The sequence below is a fragment of the Strongyloides ratti genome (assembly GCF_001040885.1).
Source record: "Strongyloides ratti genome assembly S_ratti_ED321, chromosome : 1".
Taxonomy (NCBI): Eukaryota; Metazoa; Nematoda; class Chromadorea; order Rhabditida; family Strongyloididae; genus Strongyloides; species Strongyloides ratti.
The window spans coordinates 2636672-2656468 of record NC_037307.1 but is presented as its reverse complement, the minus strand read 5'-3'; the positions used below and the strand labels follow the sequence as shown (position 1 = coordinate 2656468).

The 19797-nt window shown below is 21.6% G+C and overlaps 6 protein-coding genes across 6 annotated transcripts; 2 read left to right on the top strand and 4 right to left on the bottom strand.

Annotated features, from left to right (window-relative positions):
• Positions 1 to 714: 714 nt before the first annotated feature.
• SRAE_1000083500 (Biotin/lipoyl attachment domain and Carbamoyl-phosphate synthetase large subunit-like, ATP-binding domain and Carbamoyl-phosphate synthase, large subunit, N-terminal domain and Biotin carboxylase, C-terminal domain and Single hybrid motif domain and Rudiment single hybrid motif domain and ATP-grasp fold domain and Biotin carboxylation domain and ATP-grasp fold, subdomain 1 and ATP-grasp fold, subdomain 2 and Pre-ATP-grasp domain-containing protein) lies at positions 715 to 3751 on the bottom strand (the record flags this gene model as incomplete). The annotated part of the gene is made up of 2 exons (XM_024647717.1): positions 715 to 2902; positions 3678 to 3751. The coding sequence occupies 2 exons, from the start codon at positions 3749 to 3751 to the stop codon at positions 715 to 717; spliced, it is 2262 nt and encodes a 753-aa protein (XP_024501767.1).
• Positions 3752 to 5342: 1591 nt separating this feature from the next.
• Positions 5343 to 6201, top strand: SRAE_1000083400 (Hypothetical protein; the record flags this gene model as incomplete). Its single annotated transcript, XM_024647716.1, has 3 exons — positions 5343 to 5698; positions 5746 to 5840; positions 5885 to 6201. 3 exons carry the CDS (start codon positions 5343 to 5345, stop codon positions 6199 to 6201), a joined length of 768 nt encoding a protein of 255 aa, XP_024501766.1.
• A 4390-nt stretch (positions 6202 to 10591) lies between these two features.
• On the top strand, positions 10592 to 11245 carry SRAE_1000083300 (Lim3; the record flags this gene model as incomplete). Its single annotated transcript, XM_024647715.1, has 1 exon — positions 10592 to 11245. One exon carries the CDS (start codon positions 10592 to 10594, stop codon positions 11243 to 11245), a length of 654 nt encoding a protein of 217 aa, XP_024501765.1.
• Positions 11246 to 11498: 253 nt separating this feature from the next.
• On the bottom strand, positions 11499 to 12865 carry SRAE_1000083200 (Hypothetical protein; the record flags this gene model as incomplete). Its single annotated transcript, XM_024647714.1, has 6 exons — positions 11499 to 11506; positions 11753 to 11784; positions 11871 to 11944; positions 12142 to 12396; positions 12538 to 12705; positions 12758 to 12865. 6 exons carry the CDS (start codon positions 12863 to 12865, stop codon positions 11499 to 11501), a joined length of 645 nt encoding a protein of 214 aa, XP_024501764.1.
• A 2557-nt stretch (positions 12866 to 15422) lies between these two features.
• Positions 15423 to 16004, bottom strand: SRAE_1000083100 (Hypothetical protein; the record flags this gene model as incomplete). Its single annotated transcript, XM_024647713.1, has 2 exons — positions 15423 to 15462; positions 15511 to 16004. 2 exons carry the CDS (start codon positions 16002 to 16004, stop codon positions 15423 to 15425), a joined length of 534 nt encoding a protein of 177 aa, XP_024501763.1.
• Positions 16005 to 17204: 1200 nt separating this feature from the next.
• SRAE_1000083000 (Diacylglycerol acyltransferase family-containing protein) lies at positions 17205 to 18289 on the bottom strand (the record flags this gene model as incomplete). Its single annotated transcript, XM_024647712.1, has 2 exons — positions 17205 to 18078; positions 18150 to 18289. 2 exons carry the CDS (start codon positions 18287 to 18289, stop codon positions 17205 to 17207), a joined length of 1014 nt encoding a protein of 337 aa, XP_024501762.1.
• Between the last annotated feature and the right edge of the window lie 1508 nt (positions 18290 to 19797).

The following is a 19797-nucleotide window of genomic DNA, read 5'->3' as shown; positions in this document are numbered from 1 at the left end:
CTATATTGTCTTTTAAAAATAAAAATTGATTGTTTATACATTTTTATACAACTACAATTTAATGGAAATGTAAGAAAAAAAAAACTTTATTTCATAATCTAAATAAGAAAAAAAAAAATTATCAACGAAATAAAAATTAAGAAAAATGTCAAGTAAAAAGTAGTTGTTGAAATTATAAAATTTTTTATTAAATCCTATTTTTAAAAAAATATAGTAAAAACAACAGACAATTATAAAATAGTTCAAATTAAAGGGCTATCAAAAGAATAATAAAATGATACAATATAAATTTTATATTTACAATGGAAAATATTCTATCCATTTTAATATAAATAAAATATTTAAGAGGTTCTGTCACTTTAAATTACAACTCTTAATACCATACAATTTCTATAGTTGGAAAAAAAAAATTTGTGTAGTATTTATTTCTCCCAGTGCATGGTAAAATGAAGCATTGTAAACAATATTTTTTTTTTGTAATGTCAACAAAAAACACACTTTTAAATTGAATAATATATCTATGTACCTTTAGAATTTTTTCTTGGTTTGATATTTTCGACTTCCTAAAAATAATGTAATTTTTTTTAAATATGTCGTTTATCATAAAAACAAACACATGTAAATAGAGAAAAAAAAACAAATTAGATAAATCATTAAGATATCAATTTTATTTGTCATGTTATTTTAAAATGCCGAATAATAATTTTTTTGTGTCTATTCTAGTGTTACCAAGGTCTCTCCTTCATCGACGGTGCTACCAACTTTACAATTGACACTCTTTACTTTACCCGTCTTTCCTGCAAGTAAACTGTTCTGCATTTTCATTGCTTCAATAACAACAAGTTCCTGTCCTTCAACGACCATGTCACCTTCCTTGACTTTAACATCTTTAATGGCTCCTGGCATTGGAGCTAAAACAACTGAGCTTAAATCTAGCTTTGGTCTTTCTTTAATATATTGAAGATACTCTGATACAACAGTTGGATAAATATTCATTTTAAATGGTGAACCTTTATAAATTAAACAAATATTTCCTGGTTTTTTTGAATGAATTTGAGTAGTTATTAATTCATCTCCAACTTTAAGACGTAAAACAGATTGTGATAAATCAGTATTTCCAGCAACATTAATTGCTTCACCATTAACTTTAGCAACAGCTTTATTTGAATCACCATTATCAAAGTCAATAACAACCTCAAATTCTTTGAAGTTTGGTTCTCCCTTCTCACCATGGTGGACAATGTATCTGTACGTCTTCGTGTATGGATTTTTCAAGACTTTGTAATTTGTAAATTGTTGAGCACGAGCATCTTTCTTTGCAAATAACAAACCAGATAATGCGGCAAGATGTGATTCTTCTTTACTATTTAATTGTGTACCTTTAAATCCTTCTGGATAAGTTTGTTCAAGATATTTAGTGGTAATTTTTCCTTTACGGAAATTTTCTTCATCAATAATATCACGATGAAGAGAAATGTTATGAGTTAATCCACGAATAACATAATTGTCTAATGCTTCTCTCATTCTATCCAAAGCTTCATTTCTATCTTTTCCATAAGAAACTAATTTACAAATTAAAGGATCATAATAAATTGAAATTTCAGATCCTTCACGAATTCCAGAATCACAACGAATTCCTTGAATTCTACTTGATGGTTCTTCATATTTTGTTAATCTACCAACAGATGGTAAACCAAATCCTTTGTATGGATCTTCAGCATAAACTCTACTTTCAAATGCCCATCCATGAATACCAACATCACTTTGTTTAATATTTAATTTATGCCCATAGGCAACTCTTAACATTTGTTGAACAATATCAATATGAGTAATTTGTTCAGTAATTGGATGTTCTACTTGTAATCTTGTATTCATTTCAAGAAAATAAAAGTTTTTCTGAGAATCAACAAGAAATTCAACAGTTCCAGCACTATCATAACCAACAGCTTTAGCCAACTGAACAGCTTGTTCACCCATTCTTTTTCTCATATCAGGATCAACAAATGAACTTGGTGCTTCTTCAATAACTTTTTGATTTCTTCTTTGAATACTACATTCTCTTTCATTTAAGTAGATAGCATTTCCATGTTTGTCACAAAGAAGTTGAACTTCAATATGTCTTGGATTGTCAATAAATTTCTCAACAAGCATACGATCATCACCAAAACTTGATTTAGCTTCTTGTTTACTTAATCTGTATCCACTGACACATTCTTTATCATTCCAAGCTACTCTCATACCTTTTCCACCACCTCCAGCAGAAGCTTTTATCATAACTGGATAACCAATTTGATTTGCAATTTCTACACAATGTTTTTCATCAACAATCTCTCCATCATAACCAGGAATCATATTAACTTTGGCATTGGTAGCAATTTTTTTAGAATGAATTTTGTCACCCATATCGAGAATTGCTTTTGAATTTGGTCCAACAAATTTTACACCATGTTCAGCTAATTGTGCAGCAAAATGAGTATTTTCTGAAAGAAAACCATATCCTGGATGAACAGCTTCAGCACCAGTTTTTTTAACAGCTTCTAAAATTTTATCAGCTCTTAAGTAACTTTCAGAGGTTGGTGCTGGTCCAACACAAACAGCCTCATCTGCCATAAGAACATGAAGAGCATTACTATCAACATCAGAATGGACAGCAACTGTTTTTATACCCATAGCTTTACATGTTTTCATTACACGACAGGCAATCTCACCACGATTTGCAATTAAAACCTTATTAAATTTTTCCTCAGAAGGATTTATCTTATCAATGGTGTATGTTTTTGTGTCATAGGCACTAAATTGAGGTGTAATCGAGGCATTAAATTGTGTTCGTGATAATGAGCGTAATTGAGCAAATCTTGTTCCACAATAAGGAATTTTACTTGTAAAATTAACGACAAACATTCTGAAAAATACTAGAATAAAATAAAATTTTATAAAAAAAAATATATATAAAAGATATAAAAAAAATAAAATCAAAAATTTTTATCTTAACAACTGTTAACAAAAACATTCCAAAAAAAAATTTAAATATAGACAAGACAAGACAAAATTTAATATTCATACACTCGTGTCTAAGATGATTTTTAATTTGTCTGACTTCTCCAAACACTTAATTATAAATATTATATTCAAAGTAAACGTGTAGTTTGTTTGAACTAACATTTTAAAAAATATTTTACGACTTATCACAATAATGGGATAAAAAAAATTATATATAAATTGGCATTTTTTTTTAATTACAAAAATGATTTCTTTTAATCTACTTTTTGTGGTAATCAAAAATTTTTACTTATGGTAATCAATAACTGTGCTACATAATATTTTATTCAATTTCATTTACAAACTTATCACATTATATATCAACTAAAGTATTTGTCCTACTAAAATTACACAAATCAAGACATAAATTTTTAAAAGAATAAACTTATTTTAAATAAAAAAAAAAAACATTAGAAAATAATTTTAATAAGAATGATACTGAAAAAAGTTCTAACAATATATTATATGATATTATAATTAAATCAAAAAAAAAAAAAAGAACTAGAATGAAAAAAAAAGTTGTTATTGATAATTTTTAATGACTTATTATATTTTAAGTTTAGCTTTCTTGATAAAAATACTAAATTGCACGTAAGAATAAAATAGTCACGGTAAATATTTTTTAAGATCAACGCAACTCTTTCCACTGCAAATTAGAATGTTGGCATATAACAAATTGAAAATATTTTGTCATTGCTTTTTTTACATACATACTATCCTTACATTTTAGATGACAGGTAAAAATATAAAAATAAAGTTTATACTAGACAATTTATATGTATTTTAATTTTTATCTCCCAATTAATCATCTATTTTTGAGGTTAATCAGAAAAATGAAAGGCAATTTAAAAATTGTACTTTATGTTGTGGCACTTTTGATATATTTATATTTTTTTAATTTAAAGTTAACTAAGCTATTATTGAAATCCTTATCTTTATAATTTAAAATAAAAAAGTCATAAATGATAAACAGTTATAGTATTAAAATTGTTTTAAGTAATAATTGTTTACAACAAATTAAGTACAATTAAATTTAATCTTTATTTGATTTTAATTAATTTTATTATATAAAAGTCTTATAAAAATATAACAAATAGAAAATGACAAAAATTTATATTATTATACCATTGAATTCTTTATTGAAGATAAAATTGGTCGTGATTATATTATATGAACATTTGTATATTAAATTGTTTTCTTAAGCTACAGTTAATTACTGTACTTTTTGTTCCTTATTGTTTTTGTTCTTTTAAAATTTTTTGTTATCATTATGTGTAGAATATAATCAAAGTGTTTAAATTTATTTTACTATTAAATTATAATACAAATATACTTTATTACGGGAGTATAATAATTCTAAAAGTAATACAATTTCAAATTATTATATAACAAATCGTTTTATCCATAATTTGAAGCATTTAATATATTAAAGAATTTTTTTAAGCTTATAATGTCAAATCCAAAAAATGTTGTTTTTAATTGATAACTTTTTTAATTTTCAAACATGTGAAATAAATATTATATAGGTATTAAGATATTTCCAATAATGTCCTTAAAATAATTTAGAAATTAATTGAAACATTTAAACTAATCTTCAAAGATGTTAAATAATAAAAAAAAATTGTAGTTATAGCTCAAAGTTTATATTTTTTTAAGTTTGTATATAATAAAGCTAATAATTCATATTTAGAAAACAAGAAACATATGATAGTAATTAAAGATAACACATTATTTATTTTTATATAATTCTAAATATATTCTTAAGAACTATTAACTGCCATTAACTTTCATAAAATATTATAATGTAATTTATCATGAATATAGAAAAATAAAAAATAGCTGTTATATGTGGCTGTTAAATTATCTTATCATGTTTTTTTAAACTTAAATAGTACATTTATTATTTTAAATGTATAAACTTATAATTATTAACAATTTATTAAAAATTTTAAAAATATAATTAATTTGCAAATGTTTATAGTTTTTAGTATACGCAATATTTAATTGAAATTTTATAACTAAGCATATAATTAGACATTCTTTTTCTTTATTGGAAAAAAAAAAATAGAATTTTTTAAGTTGAAGTTATTTGTCTTTGATTTATTTTTATAAAAAAAATCAAAAATTATTTAATATTATTTTATTTGTTTTATAAAAATAATGATTGGTAAGATGTTTCAAGTCTTGTAAAGAATTAAAAGAATGGTTGAAAGAAATAATGCATCCTCCAGAATTAAGTTTGTCAAGATTTGGCTGGTTCTTTTTTTTTTTATTTTAGTAGTGTAGTATTTTTTTAAAATCTAATGTCAGAGACACCGACAGCCAAAATCTTAACTGAATCAGAAGTTAAAACAAATACACCTAATCCAGGATGGGAACGAATTTTAGCAATTTATGATGGTTTAAAAGATGGGAGAATGTCATTTGAGTTAGATTCTTTTCGTACAGTCACTAAAACAGCATTTATGGCGGGTTTTTTAACTAATGGTATTTCTGGATTTCAACCAGCTTCTGAAAGATATGATATGCACTCAACAGGAAAAACTTTCATATCAAAGAGAGATGTCATTAGAAGAAAATTTGATTTTTCTGTGGTGATGTTTGCAAAAAATGGCTTTATAGGTGGTATGCGTACCTCAGCATTAGCTGGTTCAGTTATGTTAGTTTATCTTATCTATAAAATAAAAAATTAATTGTTTTACTTAGATTTTTTACTACACACCTTGCTGCATATCGAGATAAATTCTCATATCTATATTTTCCATTAGTATCAGGTGCGACAACTGGATTTTTACATGCAGGTTTGATATTACTTACTAATCTTGTGTCTTTTTTACAGGTTCAGTCTTTGGAGTTCTTGCATTTCCACTAGGAATAGTTGGTTGTATGAAGGCTGTTGCATTAGGATTATCTTCTGGGTCTACATTATCAATTGGTCTTGCTTTATATGGATTATTCAAGGATAAATCTTCAACTGACGTGTATAAAGAGTTTAAAAGGGAATATGAAGAAAAGTTATCTGTTCGTAATGAAGAAGAAAGAAAATTAAGAGAATTTATGAAAACTGAAGGAATCTATTTTAAATATATGGCTTTGGTAAAAATGAAAGAAAGGGAAAATAAAAAATTGTTAGAAGAAAGTTCTTTAGAAGATGTTCAATAATTTTTGTTATTGTTTTAAAATAGGAAAAAAATTAGTTATAATTTAATATTTTTAGATCTTGTAAATAAATAAATATTATAATTTTAAAAAATAAAATTGATTTATTTATTTTAATTTTAATAATATATCAAAAAGTGAGAGATATGTTAATATTTTTAATTTATCAATTCCCTTAATCACTTCCATTTTAAAATAAATTTAGCTAACTTAATACACTATTTCTTAATGATTTAACTGAGTTTTAATGTAATAATTAACTATAGCATACTGTCATTTAACTCATGCATCATAACAATCTACATCAGGAATAATGGCATAATGTTGTTTCAATTATATTGTTATACTTATGATATAGCAACACAGCTGACAGCAGTATTATATTTGGTGTGTATGTGTATTGAGACTAATAAAAATACAACTTCATGGTAACATAAAAACTATATTGATGAGGTGAATTAATGTTTGTGACAAGGAAAAATACGGCATACAAAGGAATTGTTAAAAATATTTTATATTAAATTACGATGGTAGTGGTGATGTTAAAAAATATATATAGCATGACTAAAAAGTATATATTTTTATATTTTATTTTTTTTTTCCTCAAACATTATATTTTCTTTTCATAAAAAGATTCTTGAGTGAAATGTTATCGTATGGATATATGGACTATAAACTTTACTAGGACACTTTTATTTTTATTATCATTTTACTTGATCGTAAAGGGGATTACTAAGTAAGGCCGGGATACGGTGATAAGAATAGTATGTATAGAAAAGATTCTAAAATAAGGATAACAATGGAAAGTTAAATGGATTTTGACAATGCTTTTAAATTTTGTTATGGTATAAAAACATAACATGGTCATTAATTTAAAAATATATAAAGTATGTAGTTGCATTGATAATGGTTAATGATAATATAAAGGGAATTGTAAAAATTCCCAAAAGTGTAAAAGGTAATTGAAAACAAAGTATTTTTTTATAATATCCTAATATTATTTAATTATAAATGATCAAGGATAAATAATAAGTTATAAAAAAAATATACATTTATGTACATATATATATATGGTAAGATGAAATTTTAATTAAATGGATATTCCGAAAGATATGTCAAAATCTTTATTTATTTGTGATCGCTTTTTTAATAAGAATAAAATTACTCAATTATGTACATTAATTTCACGATCACTTTCTATTACTTTTAACAAAGCGGCATCTCTTGCATGTTTCATAGGATATAAAATATTTGGCACACTATAGTGTTGAAAACTCATATATTATATATGATTCTTAATGAAAGTTATTGTTATTGATAAATTAATTTTTCACGGTATTTGACAAAATCAAATGAATTATTTATAAAATATTGAAAGATATGATTTTGTTAGTTTTGGATAAAATATATTTAAAATAATAAATATAGAAAAACATAAAATTTTGATTTTTTTTTTTACATTAACATATATATATTTATTTCTAAAATATAATAAAATAAAAAAATTTTTACCAATAAATATTATTAAATTGATGTATATAAATAATAGTTAAAAATTTTTTTTATTCAAGATTACCATGCTAATATTTAAAAATGATATTAAAATGTAAATTTTTAAACATATCTTTTATTATGTTTTTTTTTTTTCATAATAGTTAATAATATAAAATTTTTTTTTAAGTAATATTTTCTATATATTGATAAATATTGTATTCATTTAATGTTTGTATTGATGACACCTTTTGATTGAGGAAAAGTATATAATTATATAAAAAAGATGATTTTAGTGCAATCTGGCAGGATTACTTATTACTTTATTATCTATACATGGGGCCTAATTATAAAAGTAAGGTAAAATGATTTATCATAGATTGATTACAATTTTATAAACCTTATTATTTAAATAGTTATGATAAAAGATTTATGCCATGAATTTTTAATTTAAAGGTCAATTCAAAAAGAGAAGTTAAAAATTGAAAACAAATATTTATATATATATATATTTTGTTTTAAATCTTCTATTATTTCAATAAATTTTTTACAATTCTATTTCCATACAATTAAAAATATTTCTTCTCTCCTTTTCCATAATGCATGGATAGTAATATATGTAATATCTAAATAGTTTAAATATAACTGCCTATTCACATTTATCTTTTTTTGGGTATTATTAAATAAAGTTTGGTAATATTAAAAACTCCACCCATATTCCTTAATGTGTAGGAGGAGTGAATAGAAATAGAAAGAATATAGAGATGATGAGACTTATTTTGGTTAAGCTTGAGCTAAATTATGATTTGTAAGATAATTTTTTAAAATATTTATAAATAAAATTAATTATTTAAAGATAAAGATTATAAAAAAATTTTTTTTTTTATCTTTATTTTTTTTTTCTTTTTGTTTAATCTAATATTTAAGTATAAATTTATTTTAATATGATATAAATATATATTAATTTATATAAAATACATCTATTTATGTTATGTTGAAACCTATCGTATAAATGTAACATATAAATTTAAAACCTTATATTATAAACGAAACTCTTTTTACCAAAAGTGGGCTAAATGAAACCTTTCATCCTATTTTATATAAATATAAAATCAAGTTTATCCTATACATCTACCTTAAGCTGTATAAATTTATCTTAGATTGTAAAAAGAAGGATTCAAAAATCTTTTTTAGCCTAATTCACTATTATACTTATCACCAAATTATCCATCATTTTAAAATATACTTATCCTTCTTTGCCATATATTTATTTAATGTTTTACATCCTACCTTTTTATCATTTTTATCATTTCAAAAAAGAAAGTATTGTAATATAAATATTATTATCCATTATAAAAACAGGATAGAAATGATAACTTTTTTTTTTTTTTTAACTTTCTTACGCATTTTATTGTACCTATCATCTGATTCTCATATTATTTTAAAGAATTATCTTTTTACCATATATATTTTTTTTTATGTATAGTATTTATAAAATAGAAAATCATTTTAACCATTGAAACTTATAAAAAAAAATTATATATTTCTTACAGTTTTTAAGAAGGTTTTTTGGATTAAGATAAAATGATAGTATATAATTTTCTGGATATTTGTGAAAATGTACTGAAGATAAAATATTAAAGCATTATTCATAAATATTATTTTCATAAATGTTTTATTATATTTCTTTTTAAAAAATAAAATATAATTTTCAATATTATTTCTTTATAGACATATTTATAAATGGATATTTTATCTAATTCACCGCATCCCTCAATACCAAATAATTTACCTACAAATGAAAATAGTATTCATTCTACTCTTGGCAATGAACCACATCCATTATCTTCCAATGTCGGAATGTTATTTTATCCTCAATCAAACATATTAGGTTAGTTTTAAAAAAAAAATAAATTTAATAAAAAAAAAAAAAATTTTTTTTTTGATCAAAGACAGGAGAGTATAAGATGATTAATTAAATTAAATTCCACTACACTACCGTATTAATCATGATTTTTTTTTATAAAAGAAATTATAAAAAAAAAAAAAGAATAACTACATTTTTTATTTCACCTTGTCAAGGCAACAAAACCACCACCATTACCAGTATCATGAATCAAAATTTTAATTAGTTTTCCCTTACCGCAAACAAATTTATTGAAGTTTCTTTCATTTTATTGAGTTTAAAAGAATCATTTATCATATATTATTATCCATTAGTCATTATGAAGAGATATGAAAAAAAATGATTAAAATTTTATCATCATTTTAACACTACAAAAGAAAGTTCACATATATAACTTGTTTCCTATATATATATATATATATTATAACAAAAAAAAAATATATTCACATCACAAAATATGACTAAATTCTTTCAATTATAAATGTAATTTTTTATATCAATATTATAATACGATCATGTTTTTTTTAGAACATTTACCACCAACCCAAGAACATATATGTATTAAATGCAACATTCCAATTAGAGAAAGATTTATATCAAAAGTACAAGAAAATTCTTATCATACAGAATGCCTAAGATGTAATGAATGTAATATGACATTAAATGAAAAATGTTTTATAAAAAATAATAATCTTTATTGTAAAAATGATTTTTTTTCGTAAGTTTTATTTAATAATAAAAAAAAATAAATTATTTTAATTTTTTATTTTTAGAAAATTTGGTACTAAATGTATAAGATGTAACTTACCAATATTTCCATCATCAGTAATAAGAAAAGCATCAAATCTTGTTTATCATCTTGAGTGTTTCTCATGTGTGATATGTAAAAAAGAACTATCTACAGGTGATGAATTTTATTTAATACCAACAGATGGGCAATTAGTGTGTAAAAATGATTATGAAAGTGCTAATCTTTTATCGGCAAATGATGGAGAAATGGATGGATCGAATAAAAGACCTAGAACAACAATATCTGCAAAATCTTTAGAGACATTAAAACAAGCCTATCAGACAAGTAGTAAACCAGCAAGACATGTTCGAGAACAATTAGCAGCAGATACAGGACTTGATATGAGAGTCGTCCAAGTATGGTTTCAAAATAGAAGAGCAAAAGAAAAAAGATTGAAAAAGGATGTGGGAAGGAGATGGATGAATAATAATAAAAATAATAATTCTTCTCGTGCTAATAGTTATACAAGTGGTAAAACAATTGACAGTGATAGTGGTAGTCCTTCAGGAAGTATATTATCAGAAAGTCCTATGTTTACATCAAATTTTCATGACAATACTTCAAATCATGATTCAAATGTAAGTGGTAATGAACATGAAATAAGTTTAAATTACAATAATGGAAATAATATTTTTATAAATCGGGAAAATATATTATTAAATCATGGTAATCAACAGGTGAATCAAAACACCATTATTAGTATAAATAATGATATGAAAAATAATTATTCTGATGTACACAGTGAAAATCATGTTGTTGAAATTCTTAATTCAATGCCATCATATAATGATCAATTAGAATGTAGTGAATTAGGAATTGCTAATGGTATTCTTGGCTTTAGTACACAAGATTTGATATGACATAAAATAATAAATTTTACAAAATGTTTCACTCAACTTGCCATGTTATAAGTCTTTTATTATTTTTTTTTTATTTATATACAATATACTTTTATATATGTAATATGTTTTAAAATATATATATTTGTTATTTTGATTAACAATATTCTTGAATGAAAAACCACCTTTTTTATTGCATTTTATTTAAATAGGACTGCAATCAATGAAGCGTATTTCAGTATTGTCATGGTCTTTGTAAGGGTTTAAGTAATCTTTATTTATCTGAAATAAATAATCTATATTTCATGAGATATTTAAAATATTAATTTAATAAAGTGTTGGCACTTTTATTTCAGTCATGTTAAAAGTTAATAAGCTAATGCATTGCTAATTTTTAAAATAGATGTATTTATATAAATGGAAAAAAAAAACCAAGCAAAATGGCAATAATGTTAATGAAAAAAATTATTAAGATGAAATATTTTAATGGTAAACATGATAATGTTGAAAGAGTCACAATAAATTTACCTAAGACAGCTCTTCGAACATCAAAACAAATACTTTTCAGTATATATATATGTATAAATATATATATATGTGTGTCTGTTATTCAATTAAACATTGATATAGTTAGTTTTCTGGTGACAAGCTTTTATTAGAATCAGATGATGAATCGATATGCCTTAATTTATCATACAACAAATTTACCGGCTCACATTTCTGAAAATAAATGTCTTATTTAATTCATTTATATATAAAGAAATAAAAAAACTATATTTATGGTTAATTCATATTAACAGTGATTATTTTCAAACATACAAATAATAATAGTAATTATAAATAGACAAAAAAAAATATTAAAAAAAGAAAAAAAAAAGCACACAAAAAATTATTATAATTTTGAGTAAAAATCACACTTTTAGGAGAGGCACATTGGTGACGTGTTGATGATTACCCATTAAGGGCATCTGACTTTTCTCTGTACAATTTGTACTTGTTGTAGTTGTTGATGATAATATATTATTATTATGTTGATTATTTGATGTATGTCCAAAATCTTGTGGTGTACCAGAACGTGTTACCTGATTTTTTTCATGATCACCAAATTTATGAATCCTTTCCCATGATTGAGGTTCATATGGTATGTACCGTCGACCAAGTGAAGATTGTTCCTATAATTGTAAGTTATTATAATGACATGTTAAAATAATAGTAATGTTAAATTAAAAGGTTTTCAGAAGCAAGCAATATATATTATATATATATTTTTTTTTTAATTATTAAATTTTTTTTAAAAAAAAGTTTATACTTACATATTGTTGTACCATAGTTCTTTTTCTATTTCGTCTTCTTTTTCTACTAGTAGCAAGTTTACAAATTAAAAAAATTAATACACCAATAAATGATATAAAAACAGAAATTATTAACATATCCCTTAAATCTTTAATATAATTTGTCATTCTATGCATATCATCAGCAACCTATCAATAAAACAATTAATTAAAAACGGATAATTTTTTTTTTTAAACTTACTTGAATCATTTTTGGAACACCTCTAAGAATTAAATTAAGATCTGGGTATGGTTGATGATCCATCATCATTGGATCTGACATTTGTGGTTTACTATCAGAGAGACCCATACTTATCTATTTTATTTACTATTACATATGATAGATATAAAAAAAAATATATATTTTGTTGGTCAAAACAAATTTTATTTAAAACAATAGTAGTGATTCTTTTTTTTTAAAAATATAAAAAAAGATTTTTTTTTTCGAACTGGAAAGAAAAAAAAAAATATGTAATAAGTTAGTATGAATTCTATAGATATGTTAATTTATTTTATTATTAATAAAAGATAAAAGATAAATGAATAGTGAATATTTATCTTTTTTTTAAAGATTATACGGTATTTTTATGGTAAAATTGAAAATAAAATAAAAAAGATTTAAAAAATAAAATTTAAATAAAAAAGAAAAATATTTAAATATTTTTTAAACAATTATAAAAAGATGTAGTGATAAAAATAGGTAATAAAGTATATTTTATATATAAGTATTATAAAGTATATTTAAAAAAAAAAACAAATGTTAATATAATAGTTGCAATAAAAAGTGTTTTCCTACACCTTGTAAACTTTTTGTTTTTTTCGAGATAACTTTTTAGATTTTAAAACTAGTATTTATTAGGGGAAAGGTCAGGAGGATAGTAGTTTATAACATTGCTGTTTCTAGTGTTATGTTAATATAGTTATTGTTATAATTTGCCAATATTAAATCTCAAGATGTACAAATTATGAATGTAACATTAGTAATATAAGTGCAACGCTAGTATAGTTATGATTGAGGAAGAGAAAAAAAAATTTTTATTATTTTACACTTAAAATATTTAGATGCTTTAAAAAAATAATAAAGGAAAAAAAAATATATATATTTTAGTCTAGAAATTGTAAAAAAAAATAAAAGATAAGAGTGATAATGTATGATTATAAATATTAATTTGATAAATTATATCACAACATATAAAGAATATAAAAACGTTATAAAAAGAAAAAAAAAATAATAAAAATGAAAATAAAGGAATGAGCAAAATTATTAATATTTACATAGATTGTTAAAAATGTTAGTAAACTAGAAATTGGGGTAAGTCATTAATCTTATTAATAAGAATAATGAAATGCTAGATGATGGTTGGTGTAAAAAGAAATTTAATTTAATTTCTTTGAATTAAAAAAAAAAGTTCTTACTTTAGTAAAAGAAAAAAGATAATAAAATATGTTTGCTAAAAAGAATATAGAATTAATCTTTATGAGCATCAATTTTGGATGGTATCTAAAGTAAAATATTAATCGAGTCTATTAAAAATGGTCCCATGGTTGAATGAGTTGTTTAGTTATTAAAAGCATGTATATATTGTTAATTTATATATATTAATAAATGGCACTTCCTTAAATTACCCCTTAAACAAAGTATAAATAAAGATTATACACTTAAGTTAAACAGTATTGAAGACAATAATTTGTATATAAATATTCTTGAAACAACTTTAAAAATGATAATGTTTAAGTAAGACATAATAATATTTTAGGGTAAATTATCAGTAATCAAACAAAAGCAAAAATCATTAAGTTGTTTAATGCATATCAATGATATAATGTAAAGAAATTCTTTTGATAGTATTAGATGTATTAATCACTAACAAGTTACACCGGAGTACTTGGGAAAAGAATGATAAATTATATCTACTTGAGCTTTAATAAAAATTTTTAGTAAATAGTGTAATAATAAAATAAAAGAAATCATTGTTTTTCTTAATATTAATTTAACATAAAAAAAAAATTATAAAATTACCAATAGTAGAGGATATCTTTAATAAACCACACCACTTTATCGTTTCTTGAGGTTGATTTATTTTGATAAATTATCTTTCTAAAATTTAATAGAAAGATTTATAATATAGTACAATTAAATTGGTTAAAATATATTAAAATTTTAAAAAAGTTTAACAATAATGTTTAACAATTCTGGTTAATATATTAAAATTTGATAGATAGATTTATTAAAGAGTTAAAAATATATTTCAAATACTAATAAATTGAAAAATGACATATATAAGAATTATCAATTATCTATAACTACTGTCTAAATTTTAAATTTTGCCTGTTTATCATGAAATTAAAAAAAAAATATATATATTAGTGAAAAATTAATTAAGTCAATTATTTCTTATATAATTTATAAAAAATATATTTTCTAGTTTTTTTTTTGAGACAAAATTAAAAAATGTGGTAAAACATTTTATAATTTTTAAAGTTATTATTATTTTTTTATTTTTAAGTAACTCATAAATCATTTTTATATGTAAAAACCATATTATTTAAAAATAAACCATAATACTACTTTATTATAATTGTCATGCTCTTTAAAAATGATTAATTTACTTTAATAAGACTTTTAAAAATATTTTATTAAAAAATTCTAAATACTACAATAAATTGTCTTTTTTTTATTGTGAAAATGTAAAACCATTATTTAAAATAAAATCACATAAGTTTTCAAATTATGTTTATATGTCTTGAAAGTTATATTTGTTTATTGTTTCTTTTTTAAAAAGTTAGTATAAAAATATTGAAAGAGAAAAAAGATACGCGTTCAATTATAAATAAGTTAAAGATTTTAAGCTTTTACAAAGATCATATTAATATTCTGGTCTTGAAATTATTCCTTTTAAAGAAGATCTATAAATAAATTATTTAATAATATATAAATAATATTAATTAACATACTGAATTGGATAAGGATTTGCCACAGCCTGCCAACTATCTTTTTCATCAAATTGCCAATATCCTTGTTTAAATTCTGGAATATTTTTTTCTCTCACAGTATCAAATATAGCATTTTCTATGTCTTTTTCCTTTTTTTCAATATCATTAAGTGTTTTAATATTTTCAGTAAATTCTTCCTCTACCGGTATTTTTCCCTCAAAATCAAGAAGGTGTGCTGCCCAACCAATATGAACAAATAAAATTCCCAAAAAAAGGAGAATAAATGCAAGTGGAAGAATTGATCCTGTATAAGCACTACATTCAATAGCTACACATGTAACAATTAATCCTAACATAAATGTAACACCAAGAATAAATAAAATAGCTCCAGTAATAAAAATACATAATCTTGCTGTCCATATTCCTTGATATAATGGAAGACATGGTATACAAAAAATTGGACATCTACGATTTAAATACCATGGTACATATTGTCCATTAGATGAATATGCCATAATTATTTTTTTTTTTTATAATTTAACAATTAAAATTTTAAAAATTCTAAATATTTTAATTATAAATAACAATTTATTAAAAATATATATATATATATATATATTTGTTGAATAGGTTATTTTATCTAGTAAGCTAAATAAAACAATAAAACTAAAATATAACAATAAAATAAGCTTCTTTAAAATGATAAAGTAAAAGGGTGGCAATTAGAAATGAAAAAGAATAAAATTAATATATCTTATACATATTTCTTATCCTTTTGATCTCCCTCATTTATTAATACACTTCCTATATCTAATAGCAATAATCTTCTAGAATTGACAAATGCTTTAAAATTATCACTAAAATAATATTAAATATTTTAAACAACAAACATTTTCATATAATAGTTTATATGATATAACAAATATAAAGTTAATATCTATTTCATTTCAATAATCATTTCATCGCCCACAGAAAAATCTTGACAAAATTATTGTGGGATGAAGATTAAAAACAAAGATTTTTCATATAAACAAAAATTTTTATCTAAAGACAAAAAAGCACTATTAAAATAATAACATATGTTTGAAAATGATAAATAATTTTATATATAAAAAATACAAACAGTTTTATATATATATTTTTAATGATATAAATTAAAAAATATTAAAGAAGAAATAAATATATGACAAAGAAAAGTTTATATTCATTTAACAAGAAATTTTTATTAATCATTTATATTTAAATTTCAACAATTATATTACTCATGATAATTTTATTTTTGTAATTGAAAAAAAACAGCTTCTTTTTTTTCCCGAATGAATAAAAATAAATTTTTATGGTTAAATGATTAAATATAAATGTAATATCAAATATTTTTTAAAAATAATATGTACTAATTTATAATGAATAAATATGTAAATATTATTTTGTTAAAAATAATTTAAACTTTATTTTAATTTGTTATAAAACTTGATAAATTATTATTTTTCATTTGCAAAATTAAAAAACAATTGTTACTATTTTATTATTTTAAAAAAGTTAATTTTTAAAATTATTAATACATTATTTATAAAAAAAAAAGTGTAAAAATTTTATTTTCCTGAATTTATGAGGATCATGTTGTTGGAAAATAATAAATAGATAATAAAAAAAAAAACTTTTCATAACAGCTATTCAAGTATTATCAACAGTAAAATATTATTTTAAAAAGTTACCTAGAGTATATTTAATATTGCTTCTTTATCAAAGCCATACTTTTCTTTGTTTTCATCAAATAATTTAATCAATGCATCACAATATTTTTTATGTAACTCATTTATCTCTTCATTTGTTGGATCTCTTCCTTCTACTTTTTCAACTTCAATTGGTCTTCCAACAACAGTATTTAATTCCTGTCTATAGGGTAAGATACCCCATGTATATTGAAAAATACCTCTTCCCATAAATAAAGGTGCCGAGAAGCCAGTAATATTTTTAAATTTTGTTTGAAAAATTCTTAATTTGCTACCTTTTTTATTTTCAACTTGATTATACAATTTATTTTCACCAAAATTATACAATGGTACTAGGCTTGCTCCATGTTTAAGTGCCAATTTACAAAAACCTTTTCTTCTTGAAAGTATTAAATCATTACAATTTGGTTTTGCATCTAATGCCTCTTCTGCACCTCCAATTACAAGGCAAGCAGCATGACCACCTTCTGGATGTTTTAAAATATATTCAATACTTTCAACATCAGAACTAATTGAACCAGTCCATTTAACAATCTCCCTTCTAAATGGTATAAAAAATTGTGAAGGTAAAGTTACAAGTGAAGGTGTAATACCAGGAAACATTTTAGAAAAACCTGTACTTTCAGTGGCAAAATTAAGAAAATGTCCAAATGATAAAATACCATGTGGATGGCAACCAATTATATAATTTTTATCTTTTCTTAATTCTGCTGTTTTATAAAGTTTTATTGGAAAATAATCTGCCATCCATTTCCATAATATCCAATTTCTAAATAATTCACTTCGTGAATTACCTGTTCTGTATGTATCTTTATCAAATAAAATCCACCATCCAAAATATATACATAATAACCACCTTAAAATATAAAAATTAATAAATTTTTTTTAATATATATATATATATATTTATATTATAAAAAAACATACCAATAACTAGAAACTGCCAAAGAATATAAAATATAAACAACAATAACAGGTAAAATTAAAAATAAAAATAAATAAAAGGTTACAGCAAATGTTTGAAGTCTCCTAGATAATGAAATATTTAATGGTGCAAATTCTACCATTTTACTTCTTTTTTTTTATCTAAAAATAAACTAAATATTTAATAGTAAAATATATAAAAAAAATAAACTAAGTAAAATATTCATTTTATGAAACTAAAATTTAATTAAATATAAATGTAAAACTTGATAAGATAAAGGTTTTATAAATTAACTTCTTCAAAACCTATTTTCTTATTTATTTCCTATCACAATAACATTTTTTCACCAAAATTTTTACTTTTGTTTTTCATATCAATAAAAATAAATATGATAAAAGAAAAGCCATAGTTTTATAAAGTATTATCAAATAATTATAAAAAGAAATATTTCAAGGTTATTAAAAAATATTATTTACTTTTTGCCGTTATAATGTTTAAAAAAAATATTTTAACATAAATTAGTATGTCCTATAATTGATAGTATGTTAACATTAACATAAAAACAAAAAATATGTTATTTATAATTAAAAAAAAAATTAAATATAGAAAAAATATATAAATATTAAACAAAATAAATTATTTTAATACAATAATTAAACATTATTTTAAGTTAAAATAAAAATATTTTAAAATTTTTACAACTAATAGTAATATTATAAAAAAAATCTAGTTGTTATAATAGTATTGGCTACATTTTAAAACACTTATAAAGTCATGATTATATAATATATTAGATAGAATCTAAATAGTAATAATGAAATTATTTTCATTAAATTGTTATCATACAACAACCTTTGCTCCTATATTTTTATCTTCAATTAATCATTATCATGTCTTTAATTACTTATGACATTATTATTACAATTTAACTTTTTTTTTTGAAAACCAATGTAACATAAATGGTTTAACATAAATATGAAATGATAAGCCGCGACTTTTTTAATAATTTAAATTATTTGATACTTATTAAAAATATATATCAAATAAACTATTTTTAAGCTAACTTTTTTTTTATCATATAAAATATATTTTAAATACAATAATAAAATAATAAAAACTATTGTCTTTCACCATTATAATAAAGTAAATATTAAATTATATCACTTTGGTATTATATTAAACTATTCGAGAATAATAAAATTTATGTAAAAATCATTATGAGTGATAAAGAATGTCTACTCTTATAATAATAATATAACTTAATAATTTTATAATTTTAATTTGTCGAGTCGTTTAGTATCACATAACTATAAAGATATAAATATTTCTCCATAGAGTAAATACTATTGCTCTTAAAAAATGATAATATATTTTCTATACATATGCTGATATTTAAATATTAATAATATTAATATTTTAACATTTACACAAATATCAACAATTATCAATACATTTTTGGTAACTTTTTTTTTATAACTTAACTTAATTTCAAAATAAAATAATAAAATTTTGTACTTCTTTACATTCATAAAAAAAAGTTTAAAAATATCTTTTAAATTAATGTTAATTTGTTTAAATTTCACAAAACAGTTTTTATAACTGTTGTAAAAAGTTATATATTGATAAAAAAATATATATACAAACTATAGT